The sequence below is a fragment of the Orcinus orca genome, chromosome 7 (genome assembly GCF_937001465.1).
Source record: "Orcinus orca chromosome 7, mOrcOrc1.1, whole genome shotgun sequence".
In the NCBI taxonomy this organism is placed as follows: domain Eukaryota; kingdom Metazoa; phylum Chordata; class Mammalia; order Artiodactyla; family Delphinidae; genus Orcinus; species Orcinus orca.
Window position 1 is genome coordinate 101467610 of NC_064565.1, and position 14903 is coordinate 101482512.

The following is a 14903-nucleotide window of genomic DNA, read 5'->3' on the forward strand; positions in this document are numbered from 1 at the left end:
ACTGGGTTGGGGGGAACCTAAGTGAATGACAACAGAACACTGACGATCCGAAGTGTGCGTCAGGCACACCTGCAACCGATGAGGCAAGGCCCACAGAAGATAAACTCCGGGACAATATTTTTAAAGCTGAATAGACATAGGGAGAGCAATCAAGGGAGAGATGAGCATGCCGGGAGTTGGGGTGGGGGGGTCAGTGTATGCAAAAGCTAGAGACTTGCAACCTTGTTGGGAGTTCCCCAGAAGAACGGGCGGGCTGGTCATACCAATAGGCAAGTCTGGAGCTTAGAACTTGGGGTAAAGGAAGGTGAGGAGGGGAGGGGACCAAAGGGCCAGCTAAGGGTTGCTCTGGGCCTGGGTAAGGCGTTAGCGATGAAGTCAGGCCAAGGTCAGTCATATCCAGACAGGGACGCCTCCAAAAGGGCTGCTCCCTCCCCAGTAGCTCTGGTCCTCCCAGCCCCCAGGTTCAGATCTAACTAGATGCTTCATCAGCCCCTCAGGCTGGGAGTGGCCTGACACCTTTACTCTCCCCAGAAGCTTCCACCCACAACTCCATCCCCACAGACACCCCAGACCCGGCACTGCACAGGCGTCCTGACTCACTCCGCATCCACCCCGCTCTGTCGGAATGTGCACCACGGTGTGTCTCGGAGCCTGGGAGGAGGGCATCCGGCCTTTCTGCTCGGCATTCCCCCTACCCACTTGCCTGGGTTGGACCCTTACCAACCCTATTTGGCAGAGAAGGAAGCTGAGGTGCTGGATGAACAAGACACTTGTCCATAATTGCCAGACCGACCCCGGCTGAGTCCTAGTGTTTCTCGACTCACAGTCCCCATGACTTTATCCGTCCTGGGGCGCAAACCTATGAAACAGATAAAAATAAACTATGCGGGTACGGCGACCCCCCCACCTGCTGTAGTAGAGAGGGTAGAGGGAGAGCAGCTGGGTGTGGACTCCCCTCCTTCCTGAGGAAACCCAAAGAACCCGCCCCACCTTACTGTCCCCACAGACCCCAGACCCCCGCACTGCACGGGCGTCTGGGCTCACTCCGCATCCACTCCGCCCCGGCGGAAAGTGCACCGCTGAGCGTGAAAAGAGGGCAGGTCTCGCTGGGAGGAGACCCGTACCAGCGAAGGCTCGGAGGAGACGATGGAGGGTGAGGGGGGGTAGGAGTAGGAGGTGAAGGGAATAGCGACGGGAGGGGGGCAGCAGTGCTGCCCAGTGCCCTGTGCCCTATCCCCGCGTTAGCTCCCCTGACCCTCAGTGGCACAGTCGGCCAGGTTCCAGCCTTCACAGAGGGAAAGACGAAGAGAGTGGAAAGCGAGCCGCCCTGCTCAGGCCAGGGGCGAGGCCCGGGGTTCACTCAGCCCTCCGCCGCACATTTCCTTTTGGGGTCGGCGCCAGCTGAGCATCCGGAGAGAATGCCGAGGCCCCGCCCCGGGGCCGTACCGAAGGGGAGGGGCTTCGGCGCGGCGACAGGAATCCAACCTCTGCCCCCGCCGGAGGGCTGGTCGAGTCGCTAGCTCGTCGGGACTCAGTTTCTTTATCTGTAAAATGGGTTAAAAAACGGATTGTTCTGAGAAGTAAATGAGATGAGAGGCGCAGCCAAAGCGGGACCCAGACTAAGCGCTCGCCGCAAGTTGGCGATTATCGTGATTAAATGCAATGATGGCAGCCGGCCGGCGGCGTAGTAAGATGTTACGGAAAAACCCGAACAAACTTTTTGGCTAACCCAATAGCAGAAGGGGGGGTCGTGGAGTCCACAGGATTCACAGCCTCTGACCACCTCCTCCTCGCCCTGCTGCCCAGCCCCGAAGCTGGCGCGCCTTTGGGCGAGCGCCGCTCCCCTCGCTGGGCCTCTCGCTCCCCGGCTCCCCCCTCCGCCCGGCCTGGAGGACGTGCGCCGCGTAAGCACCCAGCGGCCGGACGGGACTGGACGCGCCAGCCCCGCCCCGCCCCGCCCGGCGGGGGAAGGAAATGCTGAGGCGTGTTTGTCAAGGCTTGGCGTTATGAATATTTTTAAAACGTGAACACAAAATAGTAACGGCAAATGGAAGGAACTTAATAAACAGGAAAAAAAAAAAAAACCACCCGCAAACCTCACCGTGCATCACACGGGAGTTTCCCTCGTGAAGAATCTGCGTGGAAACGCGGGCCCCGCGCCCGCCGGTGTGTCTGCACAGACCCGGGTGGAGCGGGTGTTCAAGGTCCTCCAGTTGACGGTGTGGTCCCCACGGTTGGGCATTGAGCCCAAAGGGATGGGGGCCCCACTGTGTGTAGCCGCTGCTTGATTTTCCCCCCTGCCCAACAGTCACATCGTGGCCGGCGTAGGGAGTAGGGGAGGGGCCTAGAAAAGCCTCTTGGAGGGGGTGTCATTTCTTCGAGGTCGGTGGGATTTGGCTGTGAGAAGTCGAAGGAGGCGCATTCCAGGCCGGGAGAACAGCAGGTACAAAGGCCCTGAGGCGTGGAGGCGCTAGGCTTCTGGCGAGAAAGCCAGGTGGCTGGAGTGGACGTGGCCGGGCGCCAGGTGAGGCGGTTGGGAGAGGTCGGCAGGGGGCATCCCGGGGCAGACAGTTGGAATTTCCACGCCCTACAACTCCGGGTTTAGGGGAAGGGGCCCGAGACTGCGGTAGGTGGTGACAGTCTTGGTCCGGTTAAGAGCCTAATTATGTGGATCTGCACAGACGTTTGAAGGTAGCAAAGAGTCTTTGCACGCTCACGACTTCCCTGCGAGATGGCCCCTAGACCGCCGGAGAGACCCATTTTACAGACTAGACGGTGTTACCCTATTTTCCAGATGAGGAAACCGAGAAGCTGCCAGCCCCCGACCCTCGGAATGTGCAGAGGTGGAGCCGCGCCGCCCTCGGGGCACTCCCGGGCGTGGGCGCTCCGGGCGGGCCCTGTCCCCTGGCCGCCCAGCGCCGGAGAATGGTGGGCCGGGTGCCGGCCCTGCCACGCAGCCGCAGAGGCTCGGCCCCGCAGGCGGGCGGGCGGCAGGAAGGGAGGCGACGCCCCCTGGAGTGCGGCAGGAACCCGGCCGGGCCCGCCTCCTAGCCCGCCAAGCCGCGCCGGCCCCAGAAGTGATGAAAGCCCGGGCCAAGTCCAGGTCACGCCGAAACCGTTGCCCTTTTAAGGGGGAGCCTTGAAACGGCGCCCGGGTTCCATGTTTGCATCCGCCTCGCGGGGAGGAAACTCCATGTTGTAACAAAGTTTCCTCCGCGCCCCCTCCCTCCCCCTCCCCCTAAGAACCTGGCTCCCCTCCCCTCCGAAGCTCGCGGGGATCCCTCCCTCCCACCCCTCCCCTCCCCCCCGCGCCCCGATTCCGGCCCGAGCCGGGGGGGAGGCCGGGCGCCCGGGCCAGAGTCCGGCCGGAGCGGAGCGCGCCCGGCCCCATGGACAGCTCGGCCGTCATTACTCAGATCAGCAAGGAGGAAGCGCGGAGCCCGCTACGGAGCAAAGGTATTGGGGCGCGCGGAGGGACCCGCAATCCGGGCGCTGCGGGGAGGAAGAGGGGGCCGCGACCCTCCCCAGGGCAGCCGTCGCTGCCGCCCCAGGCTCCCGACTCGGCGGGGCCCGAAGCTTCCAACCGGAGGGGGAGCTGGTTGAGAGTTTGAACTCGCAGAGGCTCAGAGACGCGGGGCGGGGCCTGCCCCCTTTTGGGCGCTCCTGTCTGCTCGAGGTGGGGAAACTGAGGCAGGGGTAGAGAAGGGGCGCCCTCCGGGTTTCCCGGACTGGCTGTGCGCGATGCCCGGGAGTCGCCCCCTCCCCCCCATTGGCGCCAGTGGGGCTGGGAGATGGGGGGGTTGAAGAGGGCGCCTTCAGGCCACCAGCTGAGACTCCGCCCCCTCTGGGCCGCGGTCTGGTCGGGTCGAGGGAGGGGGCGCAGAGGTGACAGCGGGCTGGGGAGGGTTGGAAGGATCTCCCGCTACCACACAGCCACGTTCTTCACAAACTTTCGCGTCACATGTGGAGGCGCCGAGCCTCTCGGAGACGCAGAGAGGGACAACCACTTTTAAGGATCGCCAGCGCGCCCGCGGGGAGACCCGCGTCGGACCGGGTACTCGGAGCCCCGGCTGCAGGCCGGTGGGCGCCGGGTCTGTGCGCACACGCACCGACTCGAGATGCCGCCGGCCTCGGCCGGGCACCCCGGGGCTTGACGGGTCTGGGCAGGGGGTCTGCCCTTCCTTGTCCCGGTGTTGACTTAAGAGGCTAGGAAGTCCCTCCAGGTCTTCGCACCTGTGGCCCGGGCCTAGCTCTGCCCGGGCCGGGTGGAGGGGATGTTGGAGGGCGGGCCGTCTATCAGCGGGACCTAAGTTGGAGGTCCGGGCGGGGGCGGAGGAGGAGGGGCCAGCAGATGGCGGCAGGACACTGGCCCCAGGCACCCACCCCCTGTCTCTGGGCCCAGCCTCAGGGAGGACTTTGCACCTCTGGAGGCGGAGAGGATGGAAGGAGGGGAAGGAGAGCAGGAGTGGGCCCCAGGGCCCCAGGCCTCAACCCTCTCTGGCAGGGGCCCTACTGAATAGGGGCTGCTCAGGTACAGGGTGTGCCAGGAGGTGCCCCCAGTGGGCTGATCCCCCAGCAGCGATGGAGGCTGTTAGGAAGAGAAAACACCTTCAGTCCCCGCCTCCAGCCAGCCCACTCCCTAATGTGGGTAACTTTGTACCCACACTAGAAGGACTTGTGGGGAGCGGAGGGGTGGCCTGGAGCCAAGACTGTCTGGATGCCACTTTCGTGTGTCTCCCTCAATGAAGGCTCCACGGCCAGAGCCTCTCAGCCCAGGGGTTCGTGCCTGGGCACACGTGCCCACCTCTGCAGGCCAGTCAGCATGCCTTCCCCCACCTTGGGCCTCCCTGCTTCAGGTGACCAGAAGTCTGCGGCTTCTCAGAAGCCCCGGAGTCGGGGCCTCCTCCACTCACTGTTCTGCTGCGTCTGCCGGGATGATGGGGAGGCCCTGCCTGCCCACAGTGGGGCGCCCCTGCTCGTGGAGGAGAACGGTGCTGTCCCCAAGGTGTGTGATGGCCAGGAGGGCGCTGCAGGGGCACCTGGGCTCAGCCCTCAGGGGGTTTAGGGGGAGGGGGCTCTTCATGACCTGCTCGTAGACCCTGGAAGGAGAGTGGAGCCCCCCTGTCCCCCCACCAAGCCCTCCACCCTCCCAGGCCTTCCCAGCCCTGAATGCCCCAAGACTGCCTCCCAGGGGAGGGCCCCCCAACCACGGGAATTCTGAATTTCCCCTTCAGAAGTGGAAGCTTTCCTCTGCCTTGGTTTCCCAGGTCAGGAAGTGAAGCCCAGAGAGCCAGGCGGCCTACCGCAGGCTCCAGAGTTGGCAGGGGCAAAGCTGGGAAGGGGTTGGTCTCTCCCACTGTCCTTGTGGCTCGCCAGGTAGAGGGCTGGGGGAGGGCTACCTTCAAACTAGGGCTCCACATGTCTATGTGGAGGAGAAATGACTGGGGCTTGAGAGAGGTGCCGCAGCCAGCCCCGCCCGTCCCCACAGCAGACCCCAGTCCAGTACCTGCTCCCCGAGGCCAAGGCCCAGGACTCGAACAAGATCTGCGTAGTCATCGACCTGGACGAGACCCTGGTGCACAGCTCCTTCAAGGTGGGCCCTGCCCAGCAGCCCTCAGCCCCGGGTCTCTAAGGGAGTCTGCCCTGGCCTGGGAGGCGGTCTCGGCGGGCCTCGCCCCAGCTCCAGCAGCTCTTTTCCCCCCTCACAGCCAGTGAACAATGCCGACTTCATCATCCCTGTGGAGATTGATGGGGTGGTCCACCAGGTGAGGGGCCGGGTGTGGGGGGAGGTGGTAGGCTTGGCATCTGTCTTCCAGACCCCAGGCTCTTCCCACAAATCCTGAGAGTCCCAGATGGGACTCTGATAGATGTGGAATGTCAGAGGCCCAGAGAGGGTGTGAGACTTGCCTAAGGTCACACGGACCCTCAGGGACTTGGCCCGACTCCAAGGCCTGCAGGGAGTCGGGGTCCTCTTCGGTGCCCCCTCGCCCCACCCTGCCCGGGACCCAGTTCAAGTAATTCAGGATAGGTTGTGTGCTGTCCAGCCTGTTCTCCATTACTTGGCTCGGGGGCCGGTGCTCTGCAGCTCTGGGGTGAGGGGGTTGCCCCCAGGCCCCTACATCTGGCTGAGGCCATGGTGGAGGAAGGGGCTAGGAATTAGTGATGCCCTTTGAGGCAGGGCCCGAAACCAGGAGTTGGAGGTTCATTTTGATACTCTTCTGGATGGGTGGGTGTCTTCCCCAGTGGTGGTTGCACCGGCTGGCTGAGTGGAGCCCGCAGGCCATGGGACCAGCCTCCCTCCTGTGCCTCCTCCACCCACTCCCTCCCAGCCCCCGGCCGCCCCGCCCCACCCAGGCCTCTGGGCCAGCAGTCCCCTCACTGGCCCACCCCCCAGGTCTATGTGCTGAAGCGGCCCCACGTCGACGAGTTCCTGCAGCGGATGGGTGAGCTGTTCGAATGTGTGCTGTTCACCGCCAGCCTTGCCAAGGTGAGCCCTCCACGCTCCGAAGGCCTCCTGGGGCATCTCTGCTTCCTATCTGCCTCCAGCGCACGACCTCTGGGCAGTGACCTCTGGGTCGCTCTTGGCCCTGGATGACCCACCTCCTGCCCCCCAGTACGCAGACCCAGTAGCTGACCTGCTGGACAAGTGGGGGGCCTTCCGGGCGCGGCTGTTTCGTGAGTCATGTGTCTTCCACCGGGGGAACTACGTGAAGGACCTGAGCCGGCTGGGCCGAGACCTTCGGCGGGTGCTCATCCTGGACAACTCACCCGCCTCCTATGTCTTCCATCCAGATAACGCCGTAAGTGCCGGGCAGGGTGGGGATGGGGGCCCCTGCTGGGGTCTGGTGCCCTCCCATTCCTCCCTCTTTCCTCAGTGACCCATGCCTGCTGCCCACCCACCTGGTCCACTCACTGCTGCTCCCTGTTCTGTGTTAGTCACTCAGCCCATTCTGCCTGCAGATACAGGGCACCTGCCATGGGCTCGGGTCCCTGCTGGACACTGGAGCAGTTTCCATTTTTCATACCGCCAGTCGTGAGCTGTTAGTGGAACACAGAAATAATTTAGTGGGTCTTAGTTGGGATTCTTTTAAAAAATGAAATAGAACTGAAAATATCAGAGTGCTTAGCACATGGTAAGGTTAAGTATGGTCCCGTGGAACCTCTGCTCTGACCTGTGTGTAAATGTGACTCACTGGGGCTGCCGTCAGAATGTCTGAGGACTGGGTAAGGGGCTTCCAGGAGGTGGCCCTCACCGCCCTACACCCATCTGCTCAGGTACCGGTGGCCTCGTGGTTTGACAACATGAGTGACACGGAGCTCCACGACCTCCTGCCCTTCTTCGAGCAGCTCAGCCGTGTGGATGACGTGTACTCAGTGCTCAGGCAGCCTCGGCCCGGCAGCTAGTGAGGCGCCACGGGGCCAGGACCTGCCCCCGACCTCACCCTCACCCCTCACACGCGGACTCTTCCTAAAGAAAACTCAGCGCCACGGGGAAGTGGGCGTCTCCCCCGCCAGCCCGGCCAGGCTGTGCAGGGGGCGGCAGGCTGCACCGAGGGCACCGAGTCCCCGGGTCCCTGTGTCAGTGCCTTAGAACCTCCTCCTTCTTGGGGGGACCTGGGGGGCCCTGCGTGCCGCCTCCCTCCTTTCTCTCTCTCTCTCTCTCTCTCTCTCTCTCTCTCTGCATGGCCATGTTTCTTTGCTGCCAAATTGGGTCCCTCGGGCCCTTCCAGTTCTGCCTGGGGGAGGGGCAGAGTTTTGCTGCCCCACGCCTTGGGCCCCCAGCCTGGGAACAGTGGACACCAAGTGCCTTGCATAGAGCCCTCTTCTCGGCCCAATTTTCCCAGGGCCACGATCCGGGTCAGCTCTGCCTGGAACAGCCATCAGGTTGCAGCAATCTAGGCTGGTGGGGGAGGACCCAGTCTCCCCACCTCCTACCTTGGGACTGCTATAGCCTCCACCAATCTCTGCCTAGGAGGGCGGGGAGGATAGAAGATCTGTTACCACTTGTAAAGGGAGCAGGGGTCTGTCCTTCAAGACCCTAGAATCCAGCTTCTCTGGGCTCATCAGCACCTGAGGGCTGCTTCCCACACGGCCCAAGCTGCAACCTCTCACCTTTGCCTTGACCACCCCGAGGCCCTGGGGTTTGGTGCCCCAGCTCCGAGTGTGGAGGCATAGGCAGGATCCCTTTGCGGTGCCGTATAAATATGTATATGTGTATATAGATTTTTAGGGGAAGGGGAGAGGGAAGGGTTGGGGTGGAGACACCCTTCCCTCACCCCTTTCCTGGACCCATAAACTGGGGGGGAGGAGGGAAAGGATTTCTACATTTTTTAAACTGCTATTTTCTGAATGAAACAGGCTGGGCCAAAGGGCCCCAGGCCCTGTCCTTTGTCCCTCACACCCTTTTCAGCTCCGTTTATTCATACATTCAAAACACATTTGTTGACCACCTTCTCTGTGCCCAGCGCTATGCTAGGCCCACCACGGCGTGTGCGTGTGTGGGTCTCTACACCGCCTAAGGGGTGCCTCCCCTACCCACCCCATACTTCACCGGTGCCTTTAGGGGATCTGTAGGAGGTGGGACCCTTCTTGCGGAGTTTGGGGGGCTCCAGGAAGCCTGGCCAAGCTGTCCCCCTCCCCTGTGCCAACCCACCCCTGCAGCCCTCTGCCTCGCACCCTGCTGGCTGGGGGCAGCTCCCAGGACATGCTGCCTTCCAGCTCTGAGTCCTTTGTCTGGAACCCCTCCCCCAAATGCTGGGTCTGGAGGTCAAGGCCTTGGGCTCTCCCCAGGGCCTGTCGGTTAAGGGGACCCACATACCAGTGCCAAGGGGGATGTCAGGTGGAGATGTCGTTACCCTTCCCCCCCACCCCAGAGAGCTGGGGGTGGGAGGGAGGACAAGGTTGGTCTGAATCAGGTGACCTTCCCATCTAAGTGCCTTCTCTGTAACGGAGAGCCCCAAAGTGATGAGAACTAAAGAGAAAGCCAGACCCCCCTATCCTGACTCTGTGGTTATTGCGGGGGGGGCGTTGATGTGCGGGGAGTCCCATGAAGCCACACCTCGCTTCAGCAAACCCTTAGGAGAGACGGCAGTAGTAGTGGAGGGAAGGGCTGCCCTAAGCCCCCTGGGGCTTCAATGAAAGTGCGAAATTTGAATGGATCTGAGTGCATCCGGCTGTGCCATTTAATTCTACCTCTTGGCCTCAGTTATCTAATCTGCAGAATGGAGACAGGCCCTCTACAGAATTGATTAAACGCCTGCACAGGGAGGACTCAATATTATTAGCCCTAAAGCAAGCTGAAATGCGTCCCTAGGAGAGGCCCCTGGAAGGTATTCGGAGACGGGAGGGGTGTGGTCTCCGCTCTGGAGCGGTGGGGAAGGGCTCATGAGGCCCCAGAGTGGGGAGGTGGGGTGCGGGACGAGTTAGAGGGAAGCCAAGTTCAGCTCCAAACGGAAGAACTTAGAACGCGGTTGATCCAGGCCGCGTGCGGGCGGCCGAGGCGTCGCGGGCTGAGCCGCGCCGCCAGACGTGCTGGCAGGCTGAGGCGTCTGGGGCTCTGGGGAGGATGGGTGGGATCGCGGGCTCGGTCTCCTTCACCTCCGCACCCACTCCGACCGCGGCCTCTCACTACCCGCCGGCCGCACCCTCGCACGAGCCTCTGGCCCACTTCCTGCCTCCGCCCCTCCGGCCCTGGCAGCACTTCCTTTGCAAAACTGGGCAGCCCCAGGCCCTGGCAGGAAGTGCCTTCCCGGCCCTCCCTCTCCTGCTTCCCACGGTGGCCGCTAGAGGCCTCTCTCCTCGCGGACGCCCGGGGTCCCCAGCCCCGGGCCTCCGCTGCCCGCCCTCTGGGCGCACACACCCAGCCCTCTCCCCCACCCCGCCCGTGGCTGGAAAGATGAGGGCAGGCTTCATTCCCCCCTCTACCGGGAGTGGGTAGCTTCTGGCTCCATCCCGCCCGCCCGAACAAACCCACTGCGGGGAAGGAAGGTCTGCCCCTCCCAAAGGTTGATCCCTGTTCCCGCAGCTCCACCTCCCCTACCCCTCACACCCCCTCACACCCTTACCTTGTGGATCCAGCCTCAAGGCTGCCTGCTGGTGCCTCAGATGCTGATCTGCCCCCCAAGTCTCTGAGGGGATCTGCAGTGTGATACTGCCCGCTCCCCGCTGCTTTTCCCTGGCAGGAAAGTGTCACGAAGCATCCACCTGGGAAGAGAAGCCGCAGTACCCTCGCTCAGTGCCATCAGCTCCAGTTCCAGTCTGAGCCCCGGAGCCCTTGGCAGGGTGAATACAGAGTCCTCCCTGCCTCTGCCCTGACCCTGCTTGGGGTCCTGCACTATTTCCTGCTCTCCATGCAAACACTAGTCCCTCCAGATTTGCATCCCACCAGAGAGTCGCCACAGCTTCCAACTCTGAACGAGACCACAGCCAGCCTTCCCCCGTCCCGCACCCCACACACTTCACCCACAGAGTTCAACACAGCCGCGTGTATCAGAGCTTACTTTGTAGCAGGCACAGTGCCAGGACCGGGGGACATGCCATCACTAGGCTGTGCCGCCGCTCTCAAGGAACTCACACCTTAGTGTGGAGAAAGACACCTGAACGGCCTGTCCAACCCTGAAAGGCTGCAAATGCAGTGCAAGAGATAACACGGAGGGCAGGGGGCACAGGGGACACCTAGCCCCTCTGCGGCGGCCATGGGGGGGGACTGGAAATCCTTCCCGCGGGAGTGAGGCTCAGAGGATTTGGGAAGGAGAGAGGTTCGGGTGAAGGTGGTCTGTGAGTGGAGGTACACCAGGAAAGGAAGCCAGAGCTTCAGGTGGGCCACAGTAGGGAGAGTGGGAAGTGACAATTTTGGAATTGCACACAGTGGGGGGAAGGATGGGAAATGACGCCGCAGAAAGCGGGAGCGAGGTATCGAAGATCTGTAGGCAGACCGAGGGAGTGGCCTTTGCATTGCGGGCCTTGGGTGCCATTGAGGGACACTGGGGGACACTGAACAAGAGAGGGGCCGACTCAAACCTGGCAGCTGCGCGTTGAAAGCTAAATCAGGGGTATGGGGACAGGAGACTCTCCCTGAGGGGAGACCACAGCCGTGGTTCTGAAGACAGACGATGAAGACCAGAACTGAAGCTGAGGCAGAATGAAGAGAGAAGGACGAAGCGATGGATGTGACACAGGAGATGAACTTGGCAGGAAGCTGTGGCTGGTTGGCTCTGGGAGCATGGGTGGAGGGGAGGGAGGAAGGCAACCTGACTTCTGGCTTTGGAAACTTCAGCTGTGAGAATGTCTCTCACTGAGCCTGATGTGGGGCTCAGTTATTCACTATTTGCTTGTTATGCACACAGAGAACAGAAGGAACAGGCAGCATTTTTTGCACTTTTAGGAATTTATGTGGTAGATAAAATGTATATGCATATAACTTTGTATGCATATGTGTATTAATTTCATCCTTGTTGGTAATAGCAAAGCACTTGAAATAACTTCAGTGTCCAAGAATAAGGGACTAGTTAAATAAATGCCGCTGTATCTATACCAGAGAATACTATATAGTGATGAAAAACAATGAGGTGAAACTATCCAAGCAGATACAGAATGATCGCCAAGGTAAACCAGTCAATGAAACAAAACAAGATTCATAGCAATGGTGATGGTGTTTTCCCACTAAAGAGAAATATAAAAGTAGACACAAATATACGTATATAATTTTGTATACTTCCATAGGGTACACAAGAAATGGGAATTGTGGCTAATTGTGGGGAGCAGAGCTGGGGGACTGGGTGGGAGTCATTTAAGATGAGAGGGACACGTTTTATTATATATCTTTATATTTTGAATTATTTTACCAGGTACATTTATTAGTTTTTAAAAATAAAAATCGATTTAAATTAAAAACAGCTTTCTAAATATATTATCAAAGATAGAAATCACAAATTCCATTTCTTTCCTTCAAACAGTCATTGCATGCCTGCTCTGTACCAGGCACTAGGGTACAGCAGTGAGCAAAACAGACACTGTGGGAAAAACAGACATTAACAAAGTAATTACAAAATAATATTACAAAAGGAGAGGTAGAAAGTGGTAAATAATCTGAAACTTTTGTTCCGCCAGTGCCTGGAGATGACTTCTAATTGCCCCAAGATTACCCTAATATGACCTCTAATTGTAAGGAGGAAATGTGCCTTTAAGGTGGCAATATCTGGCAATTACCACCGTAATCAAGGGATCAGACTTCGCCATCACTCATATGCTGAGACAACTTGACATTATATACCTGCTGATGCCAGACAGTGTGAAGTACACAGCAACACTTTTGACCACGCTGCTCAAAGTGTGGTCCACCGAATGGAACATCAGCACCATCTGGGAGCTTGATAGTAATGCAGAGTCTCAGGCCCCACTCCAGACCTATAGAATCAGAATCTGCACTTCAAATAGATTCCCCAGTGATTCTTAAGATATTACAGTTGGAGAAACACTGTCCTTTTTCACATATTCTTGAAAAACTTGTTTAACCAGGACCTACCAAGCCTTTAGAGGTACTTGCAGTTTGTGGGAAATACAGGAGGAAGAGAAACAAATTTAAAAATACACAAAGAGGGGCTTCCCTGATGGCGCAGCGGTTGAGGATCCGCCTGCCAATGCAGGGGACATGGGTTCGAGCCCTGGTCTGGGAAGATCCCACATGCCACGGAGCAACTAAGCCCGTGCGCCACAACTACTGAGCCCACATGCCACAACTACTGAAGTCTGCGCACCTAGAGCCCATGCTCCGCAACAAGAGAAGCCCGCGCACCGCAATGAAGACCCAACACAGCCAAAAATAAATAAATTAATTAAATAAATTTAAAAAAAATACACAAAGAAAGACAAATCCCGGTGTGAACACTACAAGACACTGCCCTTGACTCAGGTAAGCCCATGTCATAGAAAAAAGTAGCAGGACTCTTCTAGATTAAAAGATACTGAAGAGACATAACAATCAAAGGAAATGCATGATCTTGGTTTGATCAAGAATCAATGAAACCAGGTGTTACAGTCCTCCTGTGGACAACTGGAGAAATCTGATTATGTATTTCACGGAAGATGATATTAGAAATAATTGTTAATGTTCTCAGTTGCAAAAATCGTATTACAGTTATGAAGGAGATTGTTCTACTTCTTAAGAGATGTATGACAAATATTTTGAGCTGAAGTATAATAATATCTGCAACTTCCAAATATATATATATAGCAAATGTTAATTCTTGAGTCCATGGGTGTTTATTATTATACTACCATACTATTATTTTTCCTTTTCTATATGTTTGACATTTATCAAAATTAAGAAATTGGAAATAATTTTTAAAAACATATGTTCTCCTGACTTCCCTTGTGGTCCAGTGGTTGAGATTCCATGCCTGCACTGCAGGGAGTGGAGTTCAATCCCTGGTTCAATCCTTGGTCGGGGAACTAAGATCCCACATGCCAAAAAAAAAAAGTTCTACCCCAAAATTCTAAGGCTAAGTTAAAAGGCAAGCAATAAATTAGAGAAAACTATACCATAAATTGCAAGCAGGTTACCAACCTTAATACATTAAATATATAAACAACTCCAACAAATCAGTTAAAAATTCACAGAAGACATAGCCTGTATTTACATATTTAAGCTGTATCACTCGGCCTGCAGGATCTTAGTTCCCTGACCAGGGATTGAACCCGGCCCCAGCAGTGAAATCACCAAGTCCCAACCACTGGACCGCCGGGGAGTTCCCCAATAAATATATTTTTTAATGGTCTAGCTCACTGGTAATCAAAGAAATATAAATCGACACAAAGACAATTTTCTTTTGGACATTCAAACTGACAGAAATTTTCTTAAAAGCTGGAGTCCAGTACCGGGCAAACAGGCAAATGCCTGTAGTGCTGGTGCGACTATAAATTAATGCGATTTTTCTGGAAGGCAACTGGCCTATTCACATCTTCGACCCAGCAATCCCACTTTTAGGAGTTTATCCTAAATAAATAATAATGGATACAATCTATTGGCAAAGATTTAGCAATAAGAATACTTATCACAGCATTCTTAGTAGTATCAAGTAATTGGATATAATTCGAAAGTCCAATAATGAGCTATTGCTTACATAAGCTATGCTATCTATCTAATGGGTTATCATGAGACAATTAAAATGACACTGCCAATTAGCATGTAACATGTCACAGTAAAAAGGATATATATGAAGACTGATAGATGATAGATATTATATACATATAGTACGCACACAGCATATGTACTGGGCAATAACTTGAAAGAAATACTCCAAAATAAATTACCTAGACTTATCTCTGTAGTGGAATTATAAATGAGTTTTTCCTTTCTTTTTTGCCTGTCTGTATAATTGAGTGAACATATACTTTTTATTCACACAAAAATGTGTTTTGTTTTGTTTTTCTGCGGTACCCGGGCCTCTCACTGTTGTGGCCTCTCCCGTTCCGGAGCACAGGCTCCTCTCTGGACGCGCGGAGCACAGCCTCCGGACGCGCAGGCTCAGCGGTCGTGGCTCACGGGTCCAGCCGCTTCGCGGCTTGTGGGATCTTCCCGGACCGGGGCACGAACCCGTGTCCCCTGCATTGGCAGGTGGACTCTCAACCACTGCGTCACCAGGGAAGCCCTGTTTTTTTAGAAACAAAATAGCACCTGCGGTGTGTTTATTCCTCTTATCAAACTGTGCGTGAGCTCACACACACACCTGCATGCACACGCACACGTGTGCACACAAATGTACATTTGGTCTCTAGAACTCTTGGGAAGGTGTGGTCAGAAGAAGCAGCTGCCCTCACCCAGCCCACTTCCGCGCATGCTCCTAAGGACCACAGTTCAGAGGCGACAGGAGAACTTCTGCAGCAGTGGAGGTCGGAGGCAGCTG

General features: G+C 57.0%; 1 protein-coding gene across 2 annotated transcripts; it reads left to right on the top strand.

Annotated features, from left to right (window-relative positions):
• Positions 1 to 3198: 3198 nt before the first annotated feature.
• CTDSP1 (CTD small phosphatase 1) lies at positions 3199 to 8996 on the top strand. 2 transcript variants are annotated; one of them, XM_004262721.4, is made up of 7 exons: positions 3199 to 3456; positions 4857 to 5005; positions 5492 to 5593; positions 5709 to 5765; positions 6395 to 6487; positions 6615 to 6800; positions 7276 to 8996. In XM_004262721.4, the coding sequence occupies exons 1-7, from the start codon at positions 3390 to 3392 to the stop codon at positions 7402 to 7404; spliced, it is 783 nt and encodes a 260-aa protein (XP_004262769.1). In that variant the 5' UTR covers positions 3199 to 3389; the 3' UTR covers positions 7405 to 8996. The 2 variants fall into 2 exon arrangements, with proteins under 2 accessions (XP_004262769.1, XP_012387748.1); XM_012532294.3 differs by having other exon boundaries at positions 3200 to 3456; positions 5489 to 5593.
• The last annotated feature ends 5907 nt before the right edge of the window (positions 8997 to 14903 follow it).

Bases quoted from the DNA above. Each gene is read 5' to 3' on its own strand.
- CTDSP1 (XM_012532294.3), top strand. From the start codon at position 3,390: ATGGACAGCTCGGCCGTCATTACTCAGATCAGCAAGGAGGAAGCGCGG. The intron at 5,006-5,488 runs GTGTGTGATGGC...CCGTCCCCACAG, and splicing joins AGAACGGTGCTGTCCCCAAG to CAGACCCCAGTCCAGTACCT. The intron at 6,801-7,275 runs GTAAGTGCCGGG...CCATCTGCTCAG, and splicing joins TCTTCCATCCAGATAACGCC to GTACCGGTGGCCTCGTGGTT.